Source organism: Stenella coeruleoalba (genome assembly GCF_951394435.1).
Source record: "Stenella coeruleoalba genome assembly, chromosome: 10".
In the NCBI taxonomy this organism is placed as follows: Eukaryota; Metazoa; Chordata; class Mammalia; order Artiodactyla; family Delphinidae; genus Stenella; species Stenella coeruleoalba.
Window position 1 is genome coordinate 90,684,968 of NC_137156.1, and position 27,841 is coordinate 90,712,808.

Consider the following 27,841-nt stretch of genomic DNA (forward strand, 5'->3'; position numbering starts at 1 on the left):
TCCAGACTGAGCTTATTTCATTAGCTTGGGTCCCAGAGTGAGCAGATGTGTAGCAAGTAATTGACTTCTGTCATTTTAGGTTTAGTGTTTTGTTGCCATAGGAAAAACTACTCTATGCTGACCAGTGCAGAGATGAAATAGAAATTCATCATGTATCAACTAAAGCACTGACTGGGGTATGTTGTAAAGGTAAGCAATTCATTAATTAATATTTGAGAATTTATATCATATGATGTTACATTCTTTCTAGACATTACAATATTTCCATTTCTGGTATAAGATATACCACTTGTCTCCCTATTTGTAACAAATTCACACCACTGTCACATAAAGACATTATCTGAAGAAGCAAGTTTTAAATTGAATTAGGTACTTTCTTTTCATGCCCTATGAGAGATTTATGATCCTAATACCTGAACATCTCCAATCATTTCTCAAGTTTCCTCAGATTTTCAGTTAATTGCTTAACTTTTCACTGTATCACACAGTATTCCCTTTTGGATAGTGACAGAATGATTCCTATCTCCTCTTTTATACTTTATTTTATACCTTCATTAAGAAACTTAAACTTACTGTCCAGCTTACCAATTCAATTATTACTTAATTAACTGTAGTTTCCGGTTTGAAAGAGATGATATTTTGACATTTGAAGTGCTCCCAACTAACTTGTAAGTTTGCTTAAGGTAGAGAATATAAATGTTAATTCCTGTTTTGGGTCTTGCAGTTTCAAACACAATTGGTAGGCACAAAATAAGCACTTAATAAACATTTGCTTAATAGATTATGTTTAAGTCTCCACTAAGCACATGGGAATTTGTGTTTATTTACCCATAAAATGCCATTTCTAACTCGTGTATTACCTATCTTGTGAATTATTCCTAGGTTATTTCACCCTTCTTCCCAGCATGAATCTGAGTCATCTGACTATACCATCATGGGATGTGACCTGGGAATGAAACTAGTTTTAACACCAGCCCATGAAAAACATAAATATGAAAGTAAAAAATCCCAAGGCTAAATGTCAATGACTTCTTCTTTTCTAGGTTCATGCATTATCTCAGCCCCATTTCCCCTTATTAATTTGCAGATTGTAAAATTATAGTGTGAAAAGGAGAAAGGGAGAGTATTTAATCCAGCACCTCATTTTGTGGATGAGGTGACATGACTTGTCTGGAGTCACATAACCTAATAATGGTAGCAGAAGTACCAGTATCATTAGACTCCATTACATGAATATTCCACCTTGAGAGTACAGTCTCTTGAGAGTTGGATGTCATTTTTCTTATTGACATTTCTTGCATGTCATGGCCCAGCCTAATGTTTACCATGAAACATATGATCTCATGTTTGTTGGGTTTACCTAATATAATGTTTAATTTTAGGAAAATTTATCTGTAGTAATTTAGCAAGATAGCTGAATGCTCATGTATATATGAAATGCTGGATACTGGGCAGCAAATCAAATTTTATTTCTAAAACTAGTTCTACCAAATTTTCCTTATATTTCTCCTTCCTATTTTCTATAAGAACAGACTAAGGCGAGAAGGTATAATATCCTGATCAAAATCATTTGTTCAGGAGGATGGGGGACCCCTAGAATTATTCAAACCAGCAATTGGGATGAGATAGTCTATATTATTAAATTAATTTTAAGACATTAATTAATGTATTTGAATATTTAAATTTCATGGTAACACGTCCAAAGGTGATAAACTGTTGAACTTTATTAGCTAATTGTTTGATGTAGTATTTATGGAATGCTGTTACTTATCCAGAAATTCAGTATTTAATGCATTTATTTTTCCTTACTCTTGGTTTTTAATGAATCTTACATCCTATTGTTAGACTTGCTCATGTTTGAAAAAGGGTGGAGTAGGAGCTACCTTTTTATTCCTTTAATTAGTCTCTTTCCTGAGGTCCATTAGCTGGCAATTCTTTCCTGTTAGATCAATGGCAAAACAATAATCTGTAGTCATTTTGCCTTGAGCAATAATCTGAACATCCCTCTTGGAAATGATCCACTGTGGCCACTGGAACATTTGAGCAGTAGTTTTAATTGTGTTTTCATCAGATTCTGGTGTTGCTGAGCCCTGTTCTGACGGCCAAGACAGTATAGAAACAATTTAGCATATGTGACATTGCAGTCTGTGAAACTGGTAACAGACTGCACGTTAGTTTCAATGCTCTTTCCATACAGGTTTAATAATCAGAAAAAGAATGTTAACTCTTTAATAATTGAATATGTGTTTAATATTTAAACAGCCAGATCCTTCCAGTTGTTAAGCTAATATCAAAGTAGGATGGAAGCAGGCTACTTACTGGCAACTGTCCATCTTACAAATGTCTTTTGAAGTTCAGTGAGGTAATGGTATAGACTGCCAGGCTCAGGCTGGAGGGTGTTACTTCTAATAACGAGAACCAAAGACAATGCAGAAACTTTCTTTTCGTAATTATAGCCATGTAATAAAACCTATATGTGTTAAAACTATAGTATAACTCATGATTTTTTTAATCTCACATTTTGTTTTTTCATTCTTTATAACTATTGAATGCAGGAATAATTTTCCTGAAAATGAAAAAGAAAATAGGCAATGTTTACAGCAGATTATGTGGTGGGAATGATTTCACTTGTAATGTATGTTCAAAATACAAGGAAGATCAGCATTTACTTAAATATTTGTTATCCTAAAGTCTCCCTTTATTGCCCATGGTAATTTAACAATTATATTGAGGGGTAAGGGAAAAGAGTTATACTCTGGTGGGCATTGGCAATGCTCATATCCTGTGACTTCACTTTAGTGACCCCAGTCCACCTTCCAAATGACCTCTGGTGCACCAGAGACCCTCAGTTTACTCAGTCACAAGGCATTTTGTAATGTAACAGTTAATTTCACATATTTTATAAAGATATTTGACTACCTCTGCTAAAGCCTACTCCTAATTGAATATAAATCATAGGGTTAAAAAATCTTATATTTTTTCCTAAAACATCTGTTCTTGACATTTCTGTTCTAAAGTCTTTTTTTTTTTAAAGACCAAGGTGACTTTCAATTTCACTTTGTTGAATTCAGGCCCTATCTCCTCCACTAATGATTTTAGGTGACCGTCGTGTAGCTTAAAAGTTCCAGATGGACTTCAGTTTTCTCGGTGTAGTTTCTGTTTAGTTTTGCATAAGGAAATTTAAATGACTGTTTTATTCTTGAAAGGAATTTCAAGTCAATCTTTGAGAAAATATATATCATTTTAAACTTTTAAAACAAGTAAAGATAGATGCTCCACACTCAGGAAATCTGATTCTGTACGCTCTGGGTAAGGCACCATTATACTTTTTTTTTTTCAAGTCATTCTACTAACTATCATTGTTTGAGAACCACTGTTACAGACTAATTGTTGGAGATGAATTCCATCTTTATTTTTCTGTTCTCCTAATCATGTGAATAGGAAAATATAAAATCATAAATCAAATATTTCATGAAAAGAATGGGACAGCAGAATTGTAAGAACCTTAACCTACCATTAAAGTTAGATAAGATAGATAAGATTTATTATGTGCTAGGGCCATGTGACCCATGACCATTCTCTTCTTCCTTCTACCTTTATTTAGGACACAGTGCTCTAAAGACGATAGTGCTGAACTTTGTTTCTTGGTAATCCTTTTTATTTATTTATTTTTTAAAGGTGATAATGACTTTTTAAAAATTTTATTTATTTTTGGCTGCATTTTGGGTCTTCGTTGCTGCGTGTAAGCTTTCCCTAGTTATGGCAAGCAGGGGCTACTCTTTGTTGTGCTGTGTGGGCTTCTCATTGCAGTGGCTTCTCTTGTAGCGGAGCACAGGCTCTAGGGGTACAGGCTTCAGTAGTTGTGGTACATGGGCTCAGTAGTTGTGGCTCACAGGCTCTAGAGCACAGGCTCAGTAGTTGTGGCGCACAGGCTTAGTTGCTCTGTAGCATGTGGGATCTTCCCAGACCAGGGATCGAACCCGTGTCCCCTGCATTGACAAGTGGACTCTTAATCACCGTGCCACCAGGGAACTCCCCTGGTAATCCTTTTCAACACTGCAGTATTTTAGAACTGCCTTATCTGGAAAGGCTTTCTTATAGTTTTTCCAAATCACCTGTCATGATATATGCCCCTTACTACTCTTCCCATCATTAGAGTAGAGGAAAAGCTATTCTTCACTCCTGGATTTTACTTTTATGAAGTTACATCTCAAACTTCCCTCCCAGAGAAGACATACAATTTATTTGAGGACAAAGGAATCCATAACTGAGATTTAATTTTTTCTGCAAACCTGAAAATATATTTATGCTTTGGTATTTCTCTTAGGGAATAGGAATGAAAATTTCCTAGCAAAAGATCATCATTTAAGTGGCTGTAGGAGAAAAATACTTCACGTCTGTGCAAACAGTAGTAAGTAGCATTTGATAAAATACATTCTCACCTTCCTAAGCTATTTTTTCCCTCCTGTTATGTGCTTAAAATAGCAAACCATTGGTGTTCAGTTTTTTCAACTTACCAAGTGATCCTGAAGGTCCACAACTTATGAATATTCTTCCCTTCTTCTGGTGCATGAATTTGAATCCTGAGTGCTTCAGGGTGGGTAAGTGCACAGTGACTCACTTAGAAGGTGACCAGTCAGCACCAGCAACAAGCCCACATGAAGACATAATTTCAAACATGCATTTGCTTCTTCTTTGCATTTTTAATATGGGTCTTCTCTGAATTCGTTCTGGATTATCCACTGCCTAAGTGGAAAGAGAGGATGGTTAGAGCACAAATGAAAAAGAAAGATTCAGTGTTTAGCTTCTGAGCTCCAAAAGAGGACTTTCAAGCTCATTTTGAGGACAATCTTTGCACAAAAGCTGTTAATTTGCCAAACCCTGGCTCTCTGAAAAGAATGAACGAATATATATCTATATTGATATACACTGGAGTTTCTTCTATAATGAGAGAAAACTTGTGTTCTACAAAATCACATACTAAAATAACTGTATACTTTTAGAAAATAACTGAAGGCAGAGCACTAAAACCTATGTAACTTTGTAGCCAAAGTACTAATAAAAGCAATAATAATCTTAATATAAATATTATCAGAGTTAAATCTCAACTGGCCTTGACACCTAAGGTGAAAATCCATCAGTTTTTTTCCAAGGTTCATGCCTCTTCCCCCAAGATAAACTTACTTAGAGGGATATACTCCCAATTGAGACCAGTTTTATCAAAATTAAAAATGTCACAGTGTGGACTTGCACCTCAGTTTTTTCTAAACACACAGGAAATATCTTTGCAGATTCATTTGCATTTGCAGTTTTGGCAGAGACATTATGGAAAGCTTAGCAGTTCTTAAAGCCACTAAACCAGCTAGTATTTGCACTAATAGAAAGCACTTATGTAGTATTTCCTACTTCCTGAAGGTTTCTCTTTTAATTCTGGGAAAGCATGTCCCAGACGGCTTCAAAATATTGGCATGTTGGGAAAATCAAGTACAGACTAATGCAACTTCCACATTTTATTAGTATTTTTCTGCTATATGTGAATTGTATGTGATCTAGTTTACATTATAGAAATACACATTGTAACAGAAAGGACACACAAACACACATACATATATATACACACAACCCTCCACATATATCATACATATATGTAAGTCACATATGCACTGCGAGAAGCAGATGCCTCACTGAAGAGATTTAGTGGAAGAAACACCTGTGATGGAGAAAGGGAGAAAGCATAGGAGGAGGCAAAATCTTCAGACCACAAGGCAGGTCTGAAACCTATGAAAGGAGAACGTGGAGGAAGGATTGGGTAGGAAGAGCCTCAGACCACAGCTTGGGTCTGAAAAATTTTCTGCCAGAACAATGGGGCATCCTTAAGCAAGCTGCCTGTTAGCAGAATCCTTCACTGAGCAGGAATCCAACCGGCACTAGAAGCCCACTCTCCTTTGTCACTGTGGGGAGGCAACCCTTGGTACGTGAGGCTTCCAAGTTCTCTGGATTGGCAGCTTGAGACTCTCAGTCAGCTGCTCCCCGCAGCAAGTTCTCTTCAAAGAGATCTGAGTAGCGCAAATCCATGGCTTCCTCAACACTTACATACTCTCTGTCCCTCAGCCTCCCACACTTTTTGTCCAAATTGGAAAACTCTAATATAGCAGGACACAAAGGTTACCCATAACCACTACACTGAAAAGCAGATAGAAAAAAATATTTCTTGTTGAACAAAGTACAAGAAGAAGGAACATGAAGAGGATGCTTTTAAAACCTCCTTGGATTCAGAAAAACTGAGTTGAAACCACCCAATTTTTGCTCAAGAGAGCAACTGATTTCACAGCTGGTGTCAGAGATGACAGCAGGACCTGAGCCTTGCTACAAAAACCCATCCATCATGATTTTAATGGATTCTACACATTGCCCCCAAGAGAGGAGCTATGTTAACCACACTCACCCTGGTTTCTGAGAAGAGAATACCTGTAACAGCAGCTTGAATTTTGATCTTTTAGTAGAAATGCTGCCCCCATACTGTCTTTACAAAGTCTACCAACAGCTAAATATTAGGCAACCTCCTTACTCAAATGGCCCAGGAGACTTGCTATGGTGGGCTTTAGACTCATGGGTCTGGTGGGGTTGGGAGGAGCATTGGTATGGAAGGAAAACACCCCCCACCAAATAAACTCTTTACCTTGGTGCAACTGAACAAGAACACCTTGACATTCCTCTCTATAACCCTCTGTTTCTTCTCAGAGTTGGCCATGAATTGAAGTGGCAGAGGGGGCTTTCAGCCCCATCAAACGGGACACACACACCTGAGCTGACCCATTACACTCATTTATGTTACCTCTCTTGTCCTTCTAGACATCTGTGTCTATGAAATAATCAAAAAGTATGTAATCCAAATGGAGCTGCATTTTTCTTTCCTTTTCCCAGAAGTTTGTCCTTTATAATTATATTTGGATTGAGTTAAATATTAAAGATCACATTCCCAGAGCACACATCCTTGCAAAAACTGATCACAGAACTGCTGCTTAGTGGGACTAGACTAATATTTAAATTTTCTGCACAATGAAGGTAACTTACACATATTTAATTGAGAATTTGTGGAATTTGACATCCTAAAAAAAGTTCTTAGTTTAGTGGATGAATAAAAACCTAATATGCTATTAAAATTTTTTTCTACCTTATTATGGTATTATACAGAGAGAAGCAAACCTGAAAACTACCTTGTTTTCAGAAAGAGAAGGTTGATATTTGTTGTGTATGTTGTTGTTGTCATCAGTAACCAATGAAAACTATGCTGGAAGTTTTAAGACACTGAGATAGCCAAAAGTTAGTTAATACACAGCTGCCTTTCCAATCCTCAATTTAATTTTACCTTCATCCCCATTTTAGCATCAAATCCTGGGAATCTTCAGTTCAGACACCTTTGCAGGTGCTACACATAACTAACCTTTCAATAAGATTAACTGGCAGACTGTGACATTTGATGTGTGATAATGCAAGGCTTTGTGAATTTTAAATGAGTCTGCAGATGAAGTTGGATACAATAAAGCCTTCTTAAAATATAATTTGAGGACGAGCCACTAGCAAACATTAATTGTAGGAACTTCTAAAGATATAAGCATAAAAGAGTTAATTTGTGGAGGAGAGTCAAATATTTGGACATATTTCATGGGGTGTTTTAAATAAAAGGATTTCTACAGATGGGGTAACTTTAACTGCCATCATTATTATGCCACACTTCATACTGAACACTTACTGGGGGAGAGAAAATGGTGCAATAACACTGAAAAAGTAATAGTAACAACAACAGAAGTAGCAAGGACTGATTGAAAAGAGTTTTTCCAGGTACTGTCTTAAGGACTTTATGTATATTAATTCCATCCCCATAATTACCCAATCATCCAGCTTCTTTTGAGTATTCATTTTAGAGATGAAGAAACTAAAACCCAGAAAGATTAAAAAACTGGATCAAAGGGGTGCAACAGAAAGTCTCATTCAGTCTGTTCCTCTGGTTCCAGGGCTGATCTTTTTAATCCCTGAACAAGGTGTTCCCCAAATTTTCCTGAGGTAAGGAAAGAATCTTCCCTACAGATTCTGATTTAGTAATTGCTTGGGAATGCGAGTTAGTTCAGGCAACCCGGAAAGCAGTGGCCAACTTTATAGGGCCACATAGCCAAGAAGTTTACCTGCAGAAAGATAATCCTAACACTCACTTCAAATCAGGGCAAAAGATAACCATTTCAAATATATAAACACAGAAATCATTTCTGACTGAGGTTTGAGGGATCTTTACTTCATTAGGGACTAGCCAAGTTTATAACAGAAAAATATTTAAGAATATCTTTTCAGATTTACATAATTTTTATTTTCTATTTCTATTCTATATGCCAAGAAATTATAGATGTGTCTCTCAAATATATATTATCTGATAAAATCCTCACATAAGTCCTGGGTTGATGTCTTTTAATTCCCGTTTTATAGGTGAGGAGGAAGGTATATTTGATTAATTTCAAGCAGGAATAAGAAATAATTCACCCGAGTGCTCCCTTGTTTTAATTTATTCAATGTTAAGGAAAAGTCAAACAGTGCACCTCTAGGTGGCAATTTTGAAAATGCACTGTCACCATCCACTATAATCCATGCTTGGCCCTTCCCATACCAGCTACTCTTACACTGCCGACCTCCACTCACCATGCTTAGCAGAGCCTCAACCAACCAGCCAATTAAGAGTCAATGGACAGATACTGCCCAATTGTTTCATGCAAAGCAGAAGAAATCTGTGTTTAAAATAGACAAACAATAACCATAGTTGAGAACTCTGACTCTAAACTAGCACTCTACAGAGAAGGATTAGCAGTCATGTAAAGAATAAAAATTTTTTGGATGTCCCTGGGTGCAGTGGATAAGAATCCGCCTGCCAATGAAGGGGACACGGGTTCAAGCCCTGGTCCGGAAAGATCCCACATGCCTCAGAGCAACTAAGCCCATTCTCCACAATTACCGAGCCTGTGCTCTAGAGCCCACGAGCCACAACTACTGAGCCCGCGTGCCACAATTACTGAAGCAAGTGTGCCTAGAGCCCGTACTTCGCAACAAGGGAAGCCATCTCAATGAGAAGCCTGCACACCGCAACAAACAGTCCCCACTCGCCACAACTAAAGAAAGTCTGCACACAGCAACAAAGACCCAACACAGCCAAAGATAAATAAATTTTTTAAAAAAGAATAAAATTTTTTAAATTATATTTTATATTTAATAATCAAGACAATGCTCAACATGGAAAAATCAGAAGGTTTGTTTAAGTAGAAATATAAAAATGAAAATCATTCATGGGTGAAGATACAAAAGGTAGCCATTGTTTAATACTTAGTATACTTCATTATTTCATGGATAGGATATGTTCTGCACACAGAAATACATGGGAAATTGTGTCGATACTGTTTATTTTAAATTTTACAAGTGAAGAGAAGGATATATTTGTCATGCAGGTATGGAAAAGAAATCCTTTCACCAATTGACCCCTTGTTTTAATTTGTGCCAAAGAAGAATGAATATTTTTAACAAAAAAATTAATTCACATACCATAAAAGTCACCCTTTAGAAGTGTAAAATTCAGTGAAAATATTTTTAAACACCAAAAAGTAACTCGCTTGTTTATCAACACCTTTTCATGTTGCTAACTGTGTTCTACATTGTCAGTGCTTTTAAAAAATGCTTTCATACTATTCCATTGATGGTATTCCAATATTTTATTTCATTAATTCCAATTTTTAAGACATTTAGTACATATCATGTTTTTGCCTTTAGATACAATATTTAAATGAATATCTGTGTAGCATAATCTATTTTTAAAATACCCATCCTTATTACTTTATTATGCATTCTTATGCATGAATCACTGTCCCAAAGGTTTACACATTTTTAACCTAAGGGGAATAATGTTATAGTCTTAGATTCCATTTTCAAAACTGTCAGAGACTTCTGGCAAAAATGAGAAAATACGCATTTATAAAATAGATGAAGTGATGTTAGAAATATGAATTTATGTTGATTATTTTATAATATGTAGAGAATAGGTACCTTGTAATATCCAATAATACTTTAGAGCCCAGTATTTAACAGTAAAGGTTATGTATGGTGTTAGGAGAGTTAGGATGAATCTAAATTTTGGCTCTGCCACTAACTAATTGGCTGATCTTGAGCAAGATCCTTGTTTGACTAAGTTCTACTTTTCTCATGGACAATATGAATAGAAAACAAGGCCATTTCTGGAACATAACAAGCACTCTAAAACTTGTAGGGGTTTTTTGTTAAATCTTAGTAATAATAATCATAGGCATACAGTTAATATTGAAATACATGCTTTCCAAAGATAAAGCTATATTCTGTAAGCCTTCTTTTTATATTACGCTTAACACGAAGGATCTCTTGGAACAAATCCAACCACTCTTTTACATTCTTTTTTCATGAGCCAGTTCTCCACGTGATGAATGCAACTTTTGTGAGTAAACTATTAGGAGTTAATATAGCAAAAAGGAAAGAAAAATTTTAAGTATGGCCTGATAACTTTAATATGCGTGAAAAGACATGCTTTCTAATACAGAAGCAGAAAACCAAAAGAAGATAACAGATTGATATGAAAATATTACTTCATGAGATGAAAGGATGATGAATGTAAAAAGAAACACTTGCAAGGAAACCAAAACATACTAGATGACTTAGAACACCATCAGAGGCAGGACTGAAAAGAAATATCAGTGCTGTAAACTAAGTCAATGACATAGGGACATATGTTGGCCACTACTGTATTTAATTTTTTAAAACCTATGTCTATATGCAATTGGATTTTAATTCAGTTATTTTAGATTATCCTTATCTCAGTTTGGCATTAGAACTATGTGACTTCATAAAATGAATTTATAAATGTCCCATTTTCCTGTAAATTCTGGAAAAACTCATATAAGATAGACTCTGAAATTTTGGTAGAACTCACTTCTGGAGCCACCTGAGGGTGATGATTTTTCAAGCGGGAAATTTTAGACCATCACTTCAGTGTCTTTATTTATTTATTTATTTTTATTTTTGGCTGCTTTGGGTCTCCATTGCTGTGCACGGGCTTTCTCTAGTTGCGGTGAGCAGGGCTACTCTTCATTGCAGTGTGCAGGCTTCTCATTGTAGTGGCTTCTCTTGTTGTGGGGCTTGGGCTCTAGGCGCGCAGGCGCAATAGTTGTGGCTCGCAGGCTCTAGAACGCAGGCTTGGTAGTTGTGGCGAACGGGCCTAGCTGCTCCATGGAATGTTGGATCTTCCAGGACCAGGACTTGAATCTGTGCCCCCTGCATTGGCAGATGGATTCTTAACCACTGCACCACCAGAGAAGCCCACTTCAGTGTCTTTTATAGGTTTTTATTTGTTCAACATTCTATTTATTTGGTGGTTAAATCTGGTAATTCACAGTTTTCTAGAAGGTTATCAGTGTATTCTAGGTGTTAAAATTTATTGGTGTAACTAACTAATCAAATATTTAAAATTTTAATATATACTGGTTTTCTTTCCTTTCTGCACTCTGCAAAATATTCACATCTGCTTTTTCTTTTCCCTTGATGAGTCATGTCCAAGGTCTGTCTATAATATAGTATTCATAATCATCTCTTTTGCTTTTTGTCATTTCAAGCTATGATATTAATTTTTGCATTTACTGATTTTTTAATATTTTATATAACTTTAATATTAGCTTTTTTGATATTTGTTTTGTTTGTTTCCTTCCCTGTTGTTTTCTCTCTCAGTTTTAATTTAAAAGTTTAATGCAAGGGGCGCCTTCAAGATGGCGGAGGAGTAAGACATGGAGATAACCTTCCTCCCAACAAATACATCAAAACTATACCTACATGTGGAACAAATCCTACAGAACACCTACGGAACACCAGCAGAAGAACTCAGACTTCCCAAGAGGCAAGAAAATCCCCACATACCTGGGTAGGGCAAAAGAAAAAACGAAAAACAGAGACAAAAGAATAGGGATGGGACCTGCACCTCTGGGAGGGAGCTGTAAAGGAGGAAAACTTTCCACACACTAGGAAGCCCCTTCACTGGTGGAGACAGGAGTGGGCAGGGGGGAGATTCGGAGCCACAGAGGAGAGCACAGCAACAGGGGTGAGGAGCGCAAAGTGGAGAGATTCCCTCACAGAGGATCAATGCCGACGAGCACTCAACAGCCTGAGGCTTGTCTGCTCACCTGCCGCAGTGGGTGGGGCCTGGGAGCTGAGGCTCAGGCTTCAGAGGTCAGATCCCAGGGAGAGGACTGGGGTTGGCTGCGTGAACACAGCCTGAAGGGGGCTAGTGCACCACAGTTAGCCAGGAAGAGGTCTGGGGAAAAAGCCTTGAACTGCCTAAGAGTGAAGAGACAATTGTTTTGGGATGCACGAGGAGAGGGGATTCAGAGCACGGCCTAAATGAGCTCCAGACGTGGGTGTGAGCCGCAGCTATCAGCGCAGACCACAGAGACGGGCATGCAATGCTACGGCTGCTGCTACAGCCACCAAGAAGCCTGTGTGCAAGTACAGGTCACTATCCACACCTCCCCTCCTGGGAGCCTGTGCAGCCAGTCACTGCCAGGGTCCCGGGATCCAGGGACAACTTCCCCGGGAGAAGGCATGGCACACCTCAGGCTGCTGCAACGTCACACTGGCCTCTGCCGCCACAGGCTCGCACCGCATTCTGTACCCCTCCCTCCCCCCGGCCTGAGTGAGCCAGAGCTCCCTAATCAGCTGCTACTTTAACCCCGACCTCTCTGGGTAGGGAACAAACACCCTCAGGCGACCTACACGCAGAGGCGGGTCCAAATCCAAAGCTGAACACCAGGAGCTGTGCGAACAAAGAAGAGAAAGGGAAATTTCTCTGTGCAGCCTCAGGAGCGGCGGATTAAATCTCCACAACGAACTTGATGCACCCTGCATCTGTGGAACACCTGAATAGACAATGAAACATCCCAAAATTGAGGCAGTGGACTTTGGGAGCAACTGCAGACTTCTGGTTTGCCTTCTGCATCTAATTTCTTTCTAGTTTTATGTTTCTATTAGTTTATTATTTAGAACTTATTAACACTGGTAGATTTGTTTATTGATTTGGTTGCTCTCTTTCGTTATTTTATTTATATATATGCTTTTTTTTTCCTTTTTCTCTTTATGTGAGTGTGTATGTTTCTTTATGTGGTTTTGTCTGTATAGCTTTTTTTCTTGCTATTTGTCCTAGGGTTCTGTTTGTCTGGTTTTTTTTGTTTGTTTGTTTGCTTAGAATAGTTTTTAGCTCTTGTAATCATTGGTGGATTTGTTTTTTGGGTTGGTTGCTTTCTTCTTTCCATCCCTCTTTTTTTAAATTACTTTTTATTTTTTCATTTTTAACATTTTTTTTCCATTTTAAGAACTTTTAAATTTTATTTATTTATTTGTTCATTTACTTACTTACTTTTCTCTCTTTTCTTCTGAGCCATGTGGCTGACAGGGTCTTGGTGCTCTGGCTGGGTGTCCAGCCTGAGTCTCTCAGGTAGGAGAGCCTAGTTGAGGACATCACTCCACCAGGGACCTCCAGCCCCACGTAATATCAAACGGCGAAACAACTCCCAGAAAACACCATCTCAATGCTAAGACCCAGCTCCACTCAACAATCAGCAAGCTACAGTGCTGGACACCATAGGCCAAACAACTAGCAAGACAGGAACACAAACCCATGCATTACCAGAGAGATTGCCTAAAATCATAGTAAGTTCACAGACAAAACACAGCACCGGACATAGTCCTGCCCACCAGAAAGACAAGACCCAGACTCAGCCACCAGAACACAGGCACCAGTCCCCTCCACCAGGAAGCCTACACAACCCACCGAACAAACCTTACCCACTGGGAGCAGACACCAAAACAATGGGAACTACAAACCTGCATCCTATGAAATGGAGACCCCAAACACAGTAAGTTAAGCAAAATGAGAAGACAGAGAAATACACAGTAGATGAAGGAGCAAGGTATAAACCCACCAGACCTAACAAATGAAGAGGAAACAGGCAGTCTACCTGAAACAGAATGCAGAGTAATGATAGTAAAGATGATCCAAACTCTTGGAAATACAATGGAGAAAATACAAGAAACGTTTAACAAGGACCTGGAAGAACTAAAGAGCAAACAAACAATGATGAACACCAAAATAAACGAAATTAAAAATTCTCCAGAAGGAATCATAGCAGAGCAACTGAGGCAGAAGAACGGATAAGTGATCTGGAAGATAAAATAGTGGAAATAACTACCACAGAGCAGAATAAAGAAAAACAATGAAAAGAATTGAGGACAATCTCAGAGACCTCTGGGACAACATTTAATGCACCAACATTCGAATTACAGGGGTTTGAGAAGAATAAGAGAAGAAAAAAAGGGACTGAGAAAATATTTGAAGAGATTATAATTGAAAACTTCCCTAATATGGGAAAGGAAATAGTCAATCAAGACCAGGAAGCACAGAGAGTCCCATACAGGATAAATCCAAGGAGAAACATGCCAAGACACATATTAATCAAACTATCAAAAAGTAAATACAAAGAAAAATATTAAAAGCAGCAAGGGAAAAGCAACAATTAACATACAACAGAGTCCCCATGAGGTTAACAGCTGATCTTTCAGCAGAAACTCTGCAAGTCAGAAGGGTGTGGCAGGACATATCTAAAGTGATGAAAGGGAAAAAAAACTACAACCAAGATTACTCTACATAGCAAGGATATCATTCAGATTTGACGGAGAAACTAAAAGCTTTACAGACAAGCAAAAGCAAGAGAATTCAGCACCACCAAACCAGCTCTACAACAAATGCTAAAGGAGCTTCCCTAGGCAGGAAACACAAGAGAAGGAAAAGACTTACAATAAAAAACCCAAAACAATTTATAAAATGGTAATAGGAACATAAATATCAATAACTTACCTCAACATAATAAGGCCATTTATGACAAACCCACAGCCAACATCGTTCTCAATGGTATAAAACAGAAACCATTTCCACTAAGATCAGGAACAAGACAAGGTTGCCCACTCTCACCACTGTTATTCAACATAGTTTTGGAAGTTTTAGCCACAGCAAACAGAGAAGAAAAAGAAATAAAAGGAATCCAAATCGGAAAAGAAGAAGTAAAACTGTCACTGTCTGCAGATGACATAATAGTATACATAGAGAATCCTAAAGATGCTACCAGAAAACTACTAGAGCTCATTAACGAATTTGGTAAAGAAGCAGGATACAAAATTAATGCACAGAAATCTCTTGCATTCCTATACACTAATGATGAAAAGTCTGAAAGAGAAATTAAGGAAACACTCCCATTTACCACTGCAACAAAAAGAATAAAATACCTAGGATAAACCTACCTAAGGAGACAAAAATCCTGTATGCAGAAAACTATAAGATGCTGTTGAAAGAAATTAAGAATGATACAAACAGATGGAGAGATATACCATGTTCTTGTATTGGAAGAATCAACATTGTGAAAATGACTATACTACCCAAAGCAACTTACAAATTCAATGCAATCCCTATCAAACTACCAATGGCATTCTTCACAGAACTAGAACAAAAAAAAATCACAATTTGTATGGAAACACCAAAGACCCCGAATAGCCAAAGCAATTTGAGAATGAAAAACGAAGCTGGATGAATCAGGCACCCTGACTTCAGACTACACTACAAAGTTACAGTAATCAAGACAGTATGGTACTGGAACAAAAACAGAAATACTGATCAATGGAACAGGAGAGAAAGTCTATTGTCACCTTATCTTTGATAAAGGAGGCAAGAGTATACAATGGAGAAAACACAGCCTTTTCAATAAGTGGTGCTGGGAAAACTGGACAGCTGCATGTAAAAGAATGAAATTAGACCACTCCCTAACACCATACACAAAAATAAACTCAAAATGGATTAAAGACCTAAATGAAAGGCCAGACACTATAAAACTCTTAGAGGAAAACATGGGCAGAACACTCTATTACATAAATTACAGTAAGATTCTTTTTGACCCACCTCCTAGAGAAATGGAAATAATAAAAAAAAAATAAACAAATGGGACCTAATGAAACTTAAAAGCTTTTGCACAGCAAAGGAAAACATAAACAAGACCAAAAGACAACCCTCAGAATGGGAGAAAATATTTGCAAATGAAGCAACTGACAAAGGATTAATCTCCAAAATACACATGCAGCTCATGCAGCTAAATATCAAAGAAACAAACAACCCAATCCAAACATGGGCAGAAGACCTAAACTGACATTTCTCCAAAGAAGATATACAGATTGCCAACAAACACATGAAAGGATGCTCAACATCACTAATCATGAGAGAAATGCAAATCGAAACTACAGTGAGGTATCACCTCACACCAGTCAAAGTGGCCATCATCAAAAATCTAGAAACAATAAATGCTGGAGAGGGTGTGGAGAAAAGGGAACCCTCTTGCACTGTTGGTGGGAATGTAAAATCATACAGCCACTATGGAGAATAGTATGAAGGTTCCTCAAAAAACTAAAAATAGAACTACTATACGACCCAGCAATCCCACTACTGGACATATACCCTGAGAAAACCATAATTCGATAAGAGTTATCTACCACAATGTTCATTGCAGCTCTATTGACAATAGCCAGGACATGGAAGCAACCTAAGTGTCCATTGACAGACGAATGGATAAAGAAAACACGGCACATATATACGATGGAATATTACTCAGCCATAAAAGAAATGATATTGAATTATTTGTAGTGAGGTGGATAGACCCAGAGTCTGTCATATGGAGTGAAGTAAGTCAGAAAGTGAAAAACAAATACCGTACACTAATGCATATATATGGAATTTTAAAAAGCTGTACTGATGAACCTAGTGGCAGGGCAAGAATAAAGACGCAGACATAGAGAACGGACTTGAGGGCACGGGGTGGGGAGGGGGAAGCTGGGATGAAGTGAGAGAGTAGCAATGACATATATACAGTACCAAATGTAAAACAGATACCTAGTGGGAAGCAGCCGCACAGGGGGATTAGCATGGTGCTTTGTGTCCACCTAGAAGGGTGGGATGGGAGGGTGGGAGGGAGATGTAAGGGGGAGGAGATATTGGAATGCATGTATATGTATCGCTGATTCACTCTCTTATAAAGCAGAAACTAACACCATTGTAAAGCAATTATACTCCAATAAAGATGTTAAAAAGGTAAAAAAATAAAAAGGGTACATTAAAAAAACAATTTAAGATAAAAAAATACAAGTTTAATGCATTTCATAACTGAAAATCAAGTTTCAGGGTTTTTTCTTTAGTGTATTCAGAGTTATTTTTGTCAGTGACAAGTACTAAATGAATTGCATCTGTCATTTCTCTACTCTGTGTCTTCACTGTCATTCAGCCTGAAATAGTTTGTGTTTTCTCTCTTACCCCAGTAATTATTTTTTTTAAATTTATATCTAATTTTATCTTATTTTGTTATTTGTCTCTAATTTTACTGCAGTGTGGTAAAAGAACGATTATCAGTAGTGGAGCAGCTTTTGTTGTTGTTTTGTTTTATTTTGAGTCTTTGGAATTCACCAAGGCTTTCTTTGTTGTCTAGCAAATGCCTGACTTTTCTGTGAATGGGCCATGGGTGTTCGAAACATAGTTAAGGTTTCTCTGTTGTACACAATGATCTCTCTCTGTGTCTTTCTGTCTATATAATCTACCAACCAAGAGTGATACACACAGACTAGATGACACAATTAATCATGTTATTTGTACTTTGTATCTGTGCATATTTCTATTTGATCATATCAGGTTCCAAGCGGGATTCACTATTATAACTACTGAACTATAATTATTGATTTTGTCTCTCTCATATATATATAGAATTTTAGCATATAATTTGATAGTTTATCTATTTGGGAGTATATTGAGATAGGCACAGTAGTGTGCTAGAGACAGTTCATACCATCTCATGAGAGCCAGTTGTTAATTATCAGGAATCTTGTGAGCCAGTGGTCAAACCTAACCATTATTAAATATTAAACTATATTAACTTATGATTAAATGTATTATAGTAAAAGATAAACATTCAAAATTCATACTTCCTAACTATTCTCCTACATTTATAAGAGAAATAATACTTTTACGATGCATTGATCCGGCAGACCCCAATGTATTCAAATGGTCAAATTTAGCATCACTAACAACAGAACAAACTAACAGTAGGTACCTCTGCAGTGATACAATAGAAAGTAATCAACAATACCTACGTGAAAGCATCTATGTCTTTACACTGAATCTAATCTTGAGAAAACAATCAGACAAATGCAAACTGTTAGACTACAAGACAACTAGCCTAGATTTTGAAAACATCAACCTAATGGAAAAAGGAAAGAAAACTGAAACAGAACTGTTCTCAGGTGAAGAGATTAAAAAGGCACGATAAACAGCAGCAAAAAACGATGTGATTTTTGATTATCTAAAAAGAGAAGAGAAGAGAGGAGAAAAAAAGAAAAGAAAAGGACAAAGTAGCAAGCCTGAAGGGCTCACACTAACCAATCCTGACATAGGTATAGTAATAACTGATTCAGGTCAAGAACACTTTTGAATACTAAAACCAATGGGTGTAAAGTTTTTGAGAAAATATTTACAGGGTTGCAAAGATCAACCCATACACTACTAATTAATTCAATTTGCTATAATCTATGCTCTTGAGGTTATTTCTATCTATTATGTCTGTATGATGGAAATGCTAAGTATTGGAGGGTTATTGCACATCCCTTCCCAGCTCTATGTTCAGTGACATCATGATGATAGCTTAAAATCATCCATAATGGAAGTTTTTACATCATCAAATTAACAACTGCTACACATCGGGGCTTGATTTATTGTTTTGTTGATTATCTAGCCTTACATGTAAATTGCAGATAATATTTTATGAATGTTAAATTTCTTGGATGTGACAATAATATTGTGGTTATGTACGACAATGTCCTTCTTTTGGGAAAGATAAATGCTGAATTATTTTCTGGTGAAGAGGCGTGATGTTTGCAATTTTCAAGTGAGTCAGTAAAACAAACACACTTTTATCTTTTGTGTAAAATCCCCCCCATCACGCACACAGACACATACACACACACAGTCTTTGAGCTTCAGTATAGGAAACTACCCTATAGCTATGCTTCATCTCTCTCTTCAGCTGTGTGGAAACTTCTCCTTAAGGGAGAACGCTACCAGCCAATGACCATATGACATCTTTTTCAGATTTAAAAGTTTGCACCACTCTTATATTCAAACAATCAGCATATAGTAAGTGATTCATACCATATGGTCTCAATTGTGAGAGAAGAGCATAGTACACCAGGATGAAATGTATAAGCTAAAAGATATTAATTATAGTTATTTTAATTTTGAGATATAAATTATACTCAGTAAATTACAAGCATAGTAAGTGTACAGTGTGATGAGTTTTGACAGTTGTATATACCAGCTCAAACAAGATACAGAAAATGTCTATCATTCCAGAAAGTTCTCTAGTTTGGTTCTCAGTCAATCCTCTTCTTCTTCCCTAGCCCTCTGTAGCCATCTCTCCTAGGTGACTTCCACCAGTAAAGATTATTTTACCTGTTCTTGGATGTAATGTAAATGGAACCACATAGCCTGTACTTGTTTGTGTCTGTTGCTTTCAATCAACATAGCATTTCTGAGATTCACCCATGTCAGTTGTATGTATCAATGTACTGCTCCTGTTTACTGTTGTGTACCATTCTGTCAGTGTAACATAATTTTTAATACATTATCCTATTGCTAGACATATGTATTTATTCTAATTTGTAATTACTGTAAATAAGCTGTCATGAACATTCCTATACATACAAGTCCTTTTGCTGGCAGGCTCCTAATAAATGTACGGAATAAGCAAAGGGCATTGAATGACATCAGGCATATCCCTCAGCATCTTAAATATCACACTTTCATTCTGCTATCAATTTAATACAAAACTCATGCACAACTAGACTGTTCTGAGCTTCATTAATAATGTTTGGTGGTTGTCAGGTGGCATGAAAAAAGTCAATATACCTTACATAGTCTCCCCGCTTTCAACTAGACAAAAGTAACACTTTTTCCCTTCCTTGCTGATTTTTTTTGGTAGCACGATATCATTGTAATGAAATAGAAAAAAGTGGGAACTGGATTACTCTGGATTCTTTTTTATACATAGTTACAACTTAACACTTCCAGCATGTATTTTTAAGTCCTTTAGAAATGATTCTGAACCTTACTATCAGATATTTCAGGAGTCTTATTGCAACTGACCAACAAGCCTCATGAATTTAGCTCTCCTTTGCCGTGATGGCATCAACATGAATAACACTTTTTTGTCAGTAGATGGAAAACAAATATTCTCTAAGAAAATTCACCTATAAATCTTTTCTAAAAGATTTACTCAGTAATCAAACACAAAGGGAATATTTTTAAAACTACACTGGTTCCAGCCTTGAATGCTCACTCCTCGTGGCCTACTTCTATCTTGTGTCTAACACTTCCTAGTATCAGATCCTCCAAAAAGGATTTCCTGACCATTCTGCCTCACTCAGTCAAATTTCTTGCTGCCCAGTATCAGCCGGACCCTGTCAATACCTTAAAATAGCAGCTATCACAGAATGACATTCTCTATTTAAACACCTCTCTCCCAAAGAGAATATAACTATCAGAGGGCAGGAATTGGGTTTTACGTATTCACTTCACTTCAGAGAAAGTTGCTGATCTGAACTCACTCATTCATTTCTCACATGAAGTTTGTATTATAAATCCTACTTTAAAGGGAAGAAAATTAAAACTTTGAGCCTCAACCCAGTCAGGGTCTATACAGCTGGTAACAGCAGGGATAAAACGTGAACCCAGGACCGCCTGACTCCAAAGTCTACACTTTATTTACTACAAGGCATTACAACTTATCAGAGGATTAATACTACTTTGGTATGCCTCTGATTTGAAGTAATGAGTTGTTAAAGTTAAGACTAGATAACTGATGAAAGATTTGTATCTAGAATTTATAGAACTCTAACAATTCTATAATAAAAAGACCAAAAAATCCAGTTAAAAATGAGCAAAGGATTTGGATACACATTTCACCAAAGATAACACATAAGCAGCTCTGAAGCATACAAAACACTATTTGTTATTATTAGAAAATGCAAATTAAAACGAGATACTATTTTACATCTACTAGGATGGTTAAAATAGAAAGAAAATAACTGTTGGTGGGGATGCGAAAAACTGGAACCACATCCACTTGTGAGAATGTAACACGGTATGACCACTTTGGAACACAGTTCGGTAATTTCTTAAGAATTTAAGCATAAACTTACCAGATGATAAGTAATTCCACTCCTAGGAATCTACAAAAGATAAATGAAAATATACGTTGTTAACATAAGGACTTCATAGTGAATGTTCACAGCAGCAGCATTCTTAATAAAAGCCCCAAACTGAAAACAACCCATGTGTCCATCACTGGTGAAGAAACAAAACATCGTACACCCATATGATGAAACACTGTTTAGCAATCAAAAGGAACAAAAACTGATCCTGTGTCTACATGAGTGGACCTTAAAAACAGTATCCTAAGTGAAATAAGCCCGATGTAAACATGATATATATGATTCCATTTATAGGAAATGTCCCTAAAAGGCAAATTTATAGAGATGGAAAGGAGATAAATAGTTGCTTGAGGCTGTGAGTGAGAGTAGGGATTGAAAGCAGACAGGTACAGGGAATTTTTCAGAGTAATGCTTGAAAACTGGATTTGTGCCAATGGTTGTGCAACTCCATATATAATTGTGGGAATGTATTATTGAATCATATGCTTAAAATGGTGAATGTTATGGTATGTAAATTATGCTTCAAAAAAGCTTTAATAAAGTGTGGACTCTTGGATGATTTACTTTCTATGAACCATTTTCAACATAAATCTGTCTTTTTTTAGCATTAAATTCGCAGAAGTTCTTCCCAGCAAAACCTATTCTTAGAACTCACTTATCTTCCAAAACTATATCTAACTACTGCTATAACTAGGGTTAAGCAAACTCTTTCTGTAAAGGGACAGATAATAAATATTTTATGCTTTATGGACAAGACTGTCTCTAATGAAACCATTCAACTCTGCTACTGCAGAGCAAAAGCAGCCACAGATCATACGTAAATGAATGGGTGTCACTGAGCTCCAATAAAACTTTATTTAAGAGAACAAACAGTGGGCAAGGTATGTTCTGTGAGCCATATTCAGTTAATAGCTGCTATAGACTAGTAACCTTTGATCTTCTAGTAAAAACTGAAGTTGCAGTAAATTACATCCTAGAATTTGCAACATGAGGAAACAAAGCCCTCAAAGCATTATAATTGTGCTATTGTAACAGTGGCTTTTAAAGAGATCTTAGGTCCTCAGAACATGTCCCTAATGGTCCTTGATTCAGATCCAGCTTGTAATTTCTCTGTCCAAGACCCAAAACCAACATTTTCTTTAAAAAATTTGGTTTAACCTACCCTTCCCTCTTCCTACTCCTGCCACAGGTAATGACAGTGTAAGTCAAGTTCTGGAAACTAGACATCCTTATTGTTACTACACTTTCATTTCGTCTAGAGCTAAGAAATGTTTATATTTTCTAATATATATCTAACAAATTTATGTTATCACTGCCAATTCAATTCCAACAGCACAGAGTTTTTCCTCCCAGTATTGAAAGTACTGGTTCCAAAGCACAACTGTGCATTTATTCATTTGCTCTATCACTTAATTCATATAAAATACTTTCCAATTTAATAAATTCATACCCTCTAATGACAACAAACCTCCTGAAGTTCAGAGTTTCTTTTCAAAGAACCTAAAGCTGTACTCTGATCAAATATAACTTGAAATACTTTTTTCCTGTGTGTTTACATTATACATATATATTAATTTACTTTAGTTTGTATTCAATTTTAGGAGGTTACTTTTTTGCATGTCTTGATTTTATTTTATATTTGACTATGTTCTAAAGTCATCACAGTATAAAAAGATAAAGTCCTGAAGGCCTCATATCCATCCCTATTCCTTCTACATTGTCCTCACTGAACCAGCTACAGGTATCTATTTTAATTTGTTTTTGTGTTATCATTTCTGTGTTTCTTTATAAAATAAGCAATATGTATGTATAGCTACACAAACACACACCCAATTAATCTGATTTTATATATGTATATATGTAACATATACATATATGTATATATGTATGTATGTAGGTATATATATGTGTGTGTAGGTACACACACACACACACACACATATATAGCCTTCTTATTCTCCTTTATTTTTTTACACAGATGGTGGATTACTCTACATACTTATTTTCACCTTACTCTTGTTTTGCTATTTGATATTATATACTGGAAATCACTCCTTATCAGATCATAGAGGTCATGCTCACTCATTTTTTTATGACTGCACAGTGCTCTACTATGTGGATATACCATAGTTTACTCAACCACTCTCCAGTGGAAGGGCATTTAGATTTTTCCAGTATTCTATTATCAAAAATAATGCTACAATGAATAAACTTGGAGGAATGTGGTTTTGTATTTTTGAATTTATTCTTTTATACTGACAAAAATATTTATTTTAAAAAGTGGTATTTTAATTTAAAAACTATTTTCAAGAGCCCATAATATCTTAGAAATTAACCCATTACTATACATGTTGTCAACATCACGTGTTAGGAAGAAATAATTGGCTTGCCCCTTTTAAGTGTGTTTAAAATAAATAAAAATATACAATTTGGGTAAAACTGGTCATAAAACTAGAAATCAATTTGCTGTTTACTATGTTTCATATACACAGACACATATATTCAACTATCCAACAAGTAAACATGTTTCTTACCTAGTCCACTAAGAAATTTTAAATTATGCTACTCAACCCTAAGTCTAAATTTCTGGCAAGATTAAACTTGATCCCATACCTATTTCTTCATGTAATAATTAAAATGATATGAATTATTCCAAAGAAGTACAAGACCATGCTGTGACTGGTTAGGGTACAACAAATTGAAAAGAAAAAAGAACATCTAAGGGGAATTCAGGGAAGCAGCAGCAGTAGTTGCAATTGACATGGTCATTACCCTGGAGGATAAAATTGCTTTCCTTGTGTGTTTTCATTTATTTTTTTTAAAGACTTATTAAACATTGTGTGTTTTAACTGCAACAATTCAATGTTTGCCATTGCATCTACAAATAGGAAAAAAAAAAACTTTGTGTAACTGCAATCCTAAAAATATCATTTTAACTTGGACAGTTAAGGGATAAAAATTCCCTTTCTTACAGGCACTCAGCAAATGGGAGAAATGAGCGAGGTGGTAATGGTAAAATTAATATTATCAGAATCCTATTATTTTCTTTAATTCCAATAATGTGAAATTATCATGTGAGAATGTTATTCCAGCCACACATAATTCCTGTTTTTTAAATGATTTATCTGGAGAAAAATATGGTCCAAATTCCAATAATTTCCTTAATAAAAGAACTTTGGACATGACTTATGTAAACTTGCAATTGCTCACATATAATTTATTACCAGTGGTCCTCAAATATGGCTGTATATAAAAATACAACAAATGAGATTTTTAAATAATATAAATTCCTGAGTCTCATTCCAGACAAACAGAGATGGATTATCTGGAATTGTAGGCTAAGTAATTTGGTTATACCACAGTTGATAAATTCTATATGGTAAGTATATGGAGAGAGTATAGGAAATTAAATAAATTATCATAGGCAGAAGTGGTCATGAAACCTTCCTACAGACAGTGGGCCGTGGGCCTTTAGTTGAATCTTAAAAGCAAAGAGAAGGAGGAGAACATGGTAGTTTTATATTATGTTTCCAAATTCTTTGACCCTTTTTCCATCAAAAGGTAGAGCTTAATTCATGACCCACCCTTAAGTGGAGTTCTACCTAATGACTTGCTCTTAATAAATAAAATATGGCAGAATTGATGGCATGAAACTTCCAGAACTAGACCGTAGAATGGACTGCATCTCTTTTGAATTCCTCCCTGTAGAAGAAGTTGGCTGCCATGTTATGAGGACCCTCCAGCAGCCCTATGGAGAAGTCTATATGGTGAAGAACTGAGGTCTCCTATCACAGTCAGGTGGAACTAAGACCTTCTTATGACAGATACGTTGGTGAGCCTTGTAGGAGGTGTATCCTCCAATTCCAGCCAAGCCTTCAAATAACTAAAGACCCAACTGATATCTTGATTGCAACCTCGTGAGAGATCTTGAACCAGAGCTGCTGTCACTTTACTGGCCCACAAAGAAGACCTGAATAGACATTTTTCCAAAGAGGACATGAAGATGGGCAAGAGAACATGAAAAGTTGTTCAACACTGCTAATCATCAGGGAAATGCAAATCAAAACCTCAATGAGATATCACCTCACGCCTGTCAGAATGGCTATCATCAAAAAGAACACAAATAACAAATGTTGGCAAGGACATGGAGAAAAGGGAACCCTCATACACTGTTGGTAGGAAGGTAATTTGGTACAGCCACTGTGGAAAACAGAATGGTGGCTCTCAAAAAACTAAAAACAGAACTACCATGTGGTCCAACAATTCCACTCCTGGGTATATATCTAAAAGAAAAAAAAAACAAAAACACTAATTCGAAAGGATACACGCAGCCCAACGTACATAGCAGCCTTATTTATAATTGTGAAGATATGGAAGCAACCTAAGTGTCCATCAGAAAATGAATGGATAAATAAGATGTGGTATGTACATGATATGGGATAATAGTCATCCATAAAAAAAAAGAAGGAAATTTTACCATATGCAACAATACAGACAGACTTGGAGCATATTATGCTAAGTGAAATAAGTCAGACAGAGAAAGACAAATATTGTATGATATCAGTCATATGTGGAATCTAAAATAATACAACAAACTAGGGAATATAACAAAAAAGAAACAGAGTCACAGATATAGAGAACAAACCAGGGTTACCCCTAGGGAGAGGGAAGAGGGAAGAGGCAAGATAGGGGTAGGGGATTAAACAGTGCAAACTCTTATGTATAAAATAAGCTACAAGGATATATTGTAGAACACAGGGAATATACCCAATATTCTATAACAACCATAAATATAGTATAACCTTTAAAACCTGTGAATCACTGTATTATATACCTATAACTTATGTAATATTGAACATCAACTATACTTCAATAAAAATAAATATGCAAATAAATAAAGTTACTGGCCTTCAAAAAATAAGATTAAAACAGTGTAATGTTTTAAGCTGCTAAGTATTGGGGTAATTTTTATGCAGCAATAGAAAAATAATACAGTTAACAAGGTTTAGAGTATGTGGGGAGAGTAAAACACTGCACATTATCTAGAGTAAAGGAAGAATATGTTATATATATCTAAGCTTAAAATCTTAGCAAATGAGAATATAGGATAATATTAAATTATAAATTATATTAAATGATGCTTTGGGGCTGGATTTTTTTTTTTTGTTTTTTTTGTCTTTTTCGGTACGTGGGCTTTTCACTGCTGTGGCCTCTCCCGTTGCGGAGTACAGGCTACGGACGCACAGGCTCAGCAGCCATGGTCCACGGGCCCAGCCGCTCCAAGGCATGTGGGATCCTCCCAGACTGGGGCACGAACTTGTGTCCCCTGCATCAGCAGGCGGACTCTCAACCACTACGCCACCAGGGAAGTCCTGGCTGGATGTTTTATTGAAGCTAAATACATGAGAAAGTTCTCTTATTATCAATTATTTTTCCTTTTTGTAAGCTACTTTAGAGTTTACAAAAATATCTTGATATATTTTGTTGTATTTAATACTCACTATAGACCGGTGAGGTCTATGTTACCATTCTCAGTCCATACAACAGGAGATAGAAGTTTCCTTTATACTATAACGAGATAATTATGCTAATTGTCTGAAGTGGCTCTGGCTGGCCAGGGCTAGAGTTTGATCTCAGGCCTTGTTATGAGTGATTTATTTATCATTTCTTTACACTGGTTTTTACGAACCTCTACACTACTACTCTTTGCTGTGGGGTCTGTCGTGTACATTTTAGCATGTTGGGCACCCACTAGACGCCAGTAGCAACCTCACCCCAGTTTTGACAATCATCCAAAACTGTCTTCAGACACGGTTAAATGTCCTCTAGGAGGAAAATTCACCCCCATTTGAGAACCATGGCTTAATAGTTTTCTAATCAGGGGATTATTAAATATCTGTTGAACTTATGAACGAGCAAAAAATAATTTACCAAACCTAATATAATCTGATTTTTAAAAGCTACCTGAAGGGAAAGTTTTATTATAATGACTATAAGCAACAAAAGCATTGTGCAATGCTTATAATGATTTGTTCAAGAAAAGGCACTCCATAGAAATGGAAAATAATACTATTTCAAGGTATAGAAGCAAGTAGCGTCAATATGGTTAAAGGAAGACCTACACTGAATGGAAGAGGGTTTGAAATTTTTATTCATTTTAGGGCAGTACGTAAAAGGCATTAAATCTTTATTCTACAAACTTCCAGTTATAAAATAAATGTCATGGGGATGTAATGTACAGAATGGCGACTATAGTTAATAATACTGTACTGTATATTTGAAAGTTGCTAAACTTAAAAGATCTTAAAAGTTTTCATCACAAGGAAAAAAAAACTGTAACTATGTATGATGACTGATGTTAACTAGACTCCCTGCTGTGATCATTCCATAATATATACAAACACTGAATCATTATGTTTTACACCTGAAACTAATGTTATATGCCAATTAT

At 36.3% G+C, this 27,841-nt stretch overlaps 1 protein-coding gene across 15 annotated transcripts in view; it reads right to left on the minus strand.

The window, feature by feature from the left end:
• The window catches only part of LOC307193527 (uncharacterized protein), a 730,787-nt gene that overhangs the window by 700,100 nt on the left and 2,846 nt on the right, over positions 1–27,841 (minus strand). For all 15 annotated transcript variants that reach the window (XM_079935632.1, XM_079935641.1, XM_079935643.1 and 12 more), the window contains exons 2-3: positions 21,379–21,408; positions 4,518–4,746 (exon numbers count right to left, since the gene is read on the minus strand). In XM_079935632.1, coding sequence (XP_079791758.1) covers positions 4,618–4,746; positions 21,379–21,408 — 159 coding nt within the window. In that variant the 3' untranslated portion in view covers positions 4,518–4,617. The remainder of the gene's footprint in view (positions 1–4,517; positions 4,747–21,378; positions 21,409–27,841) is intronic.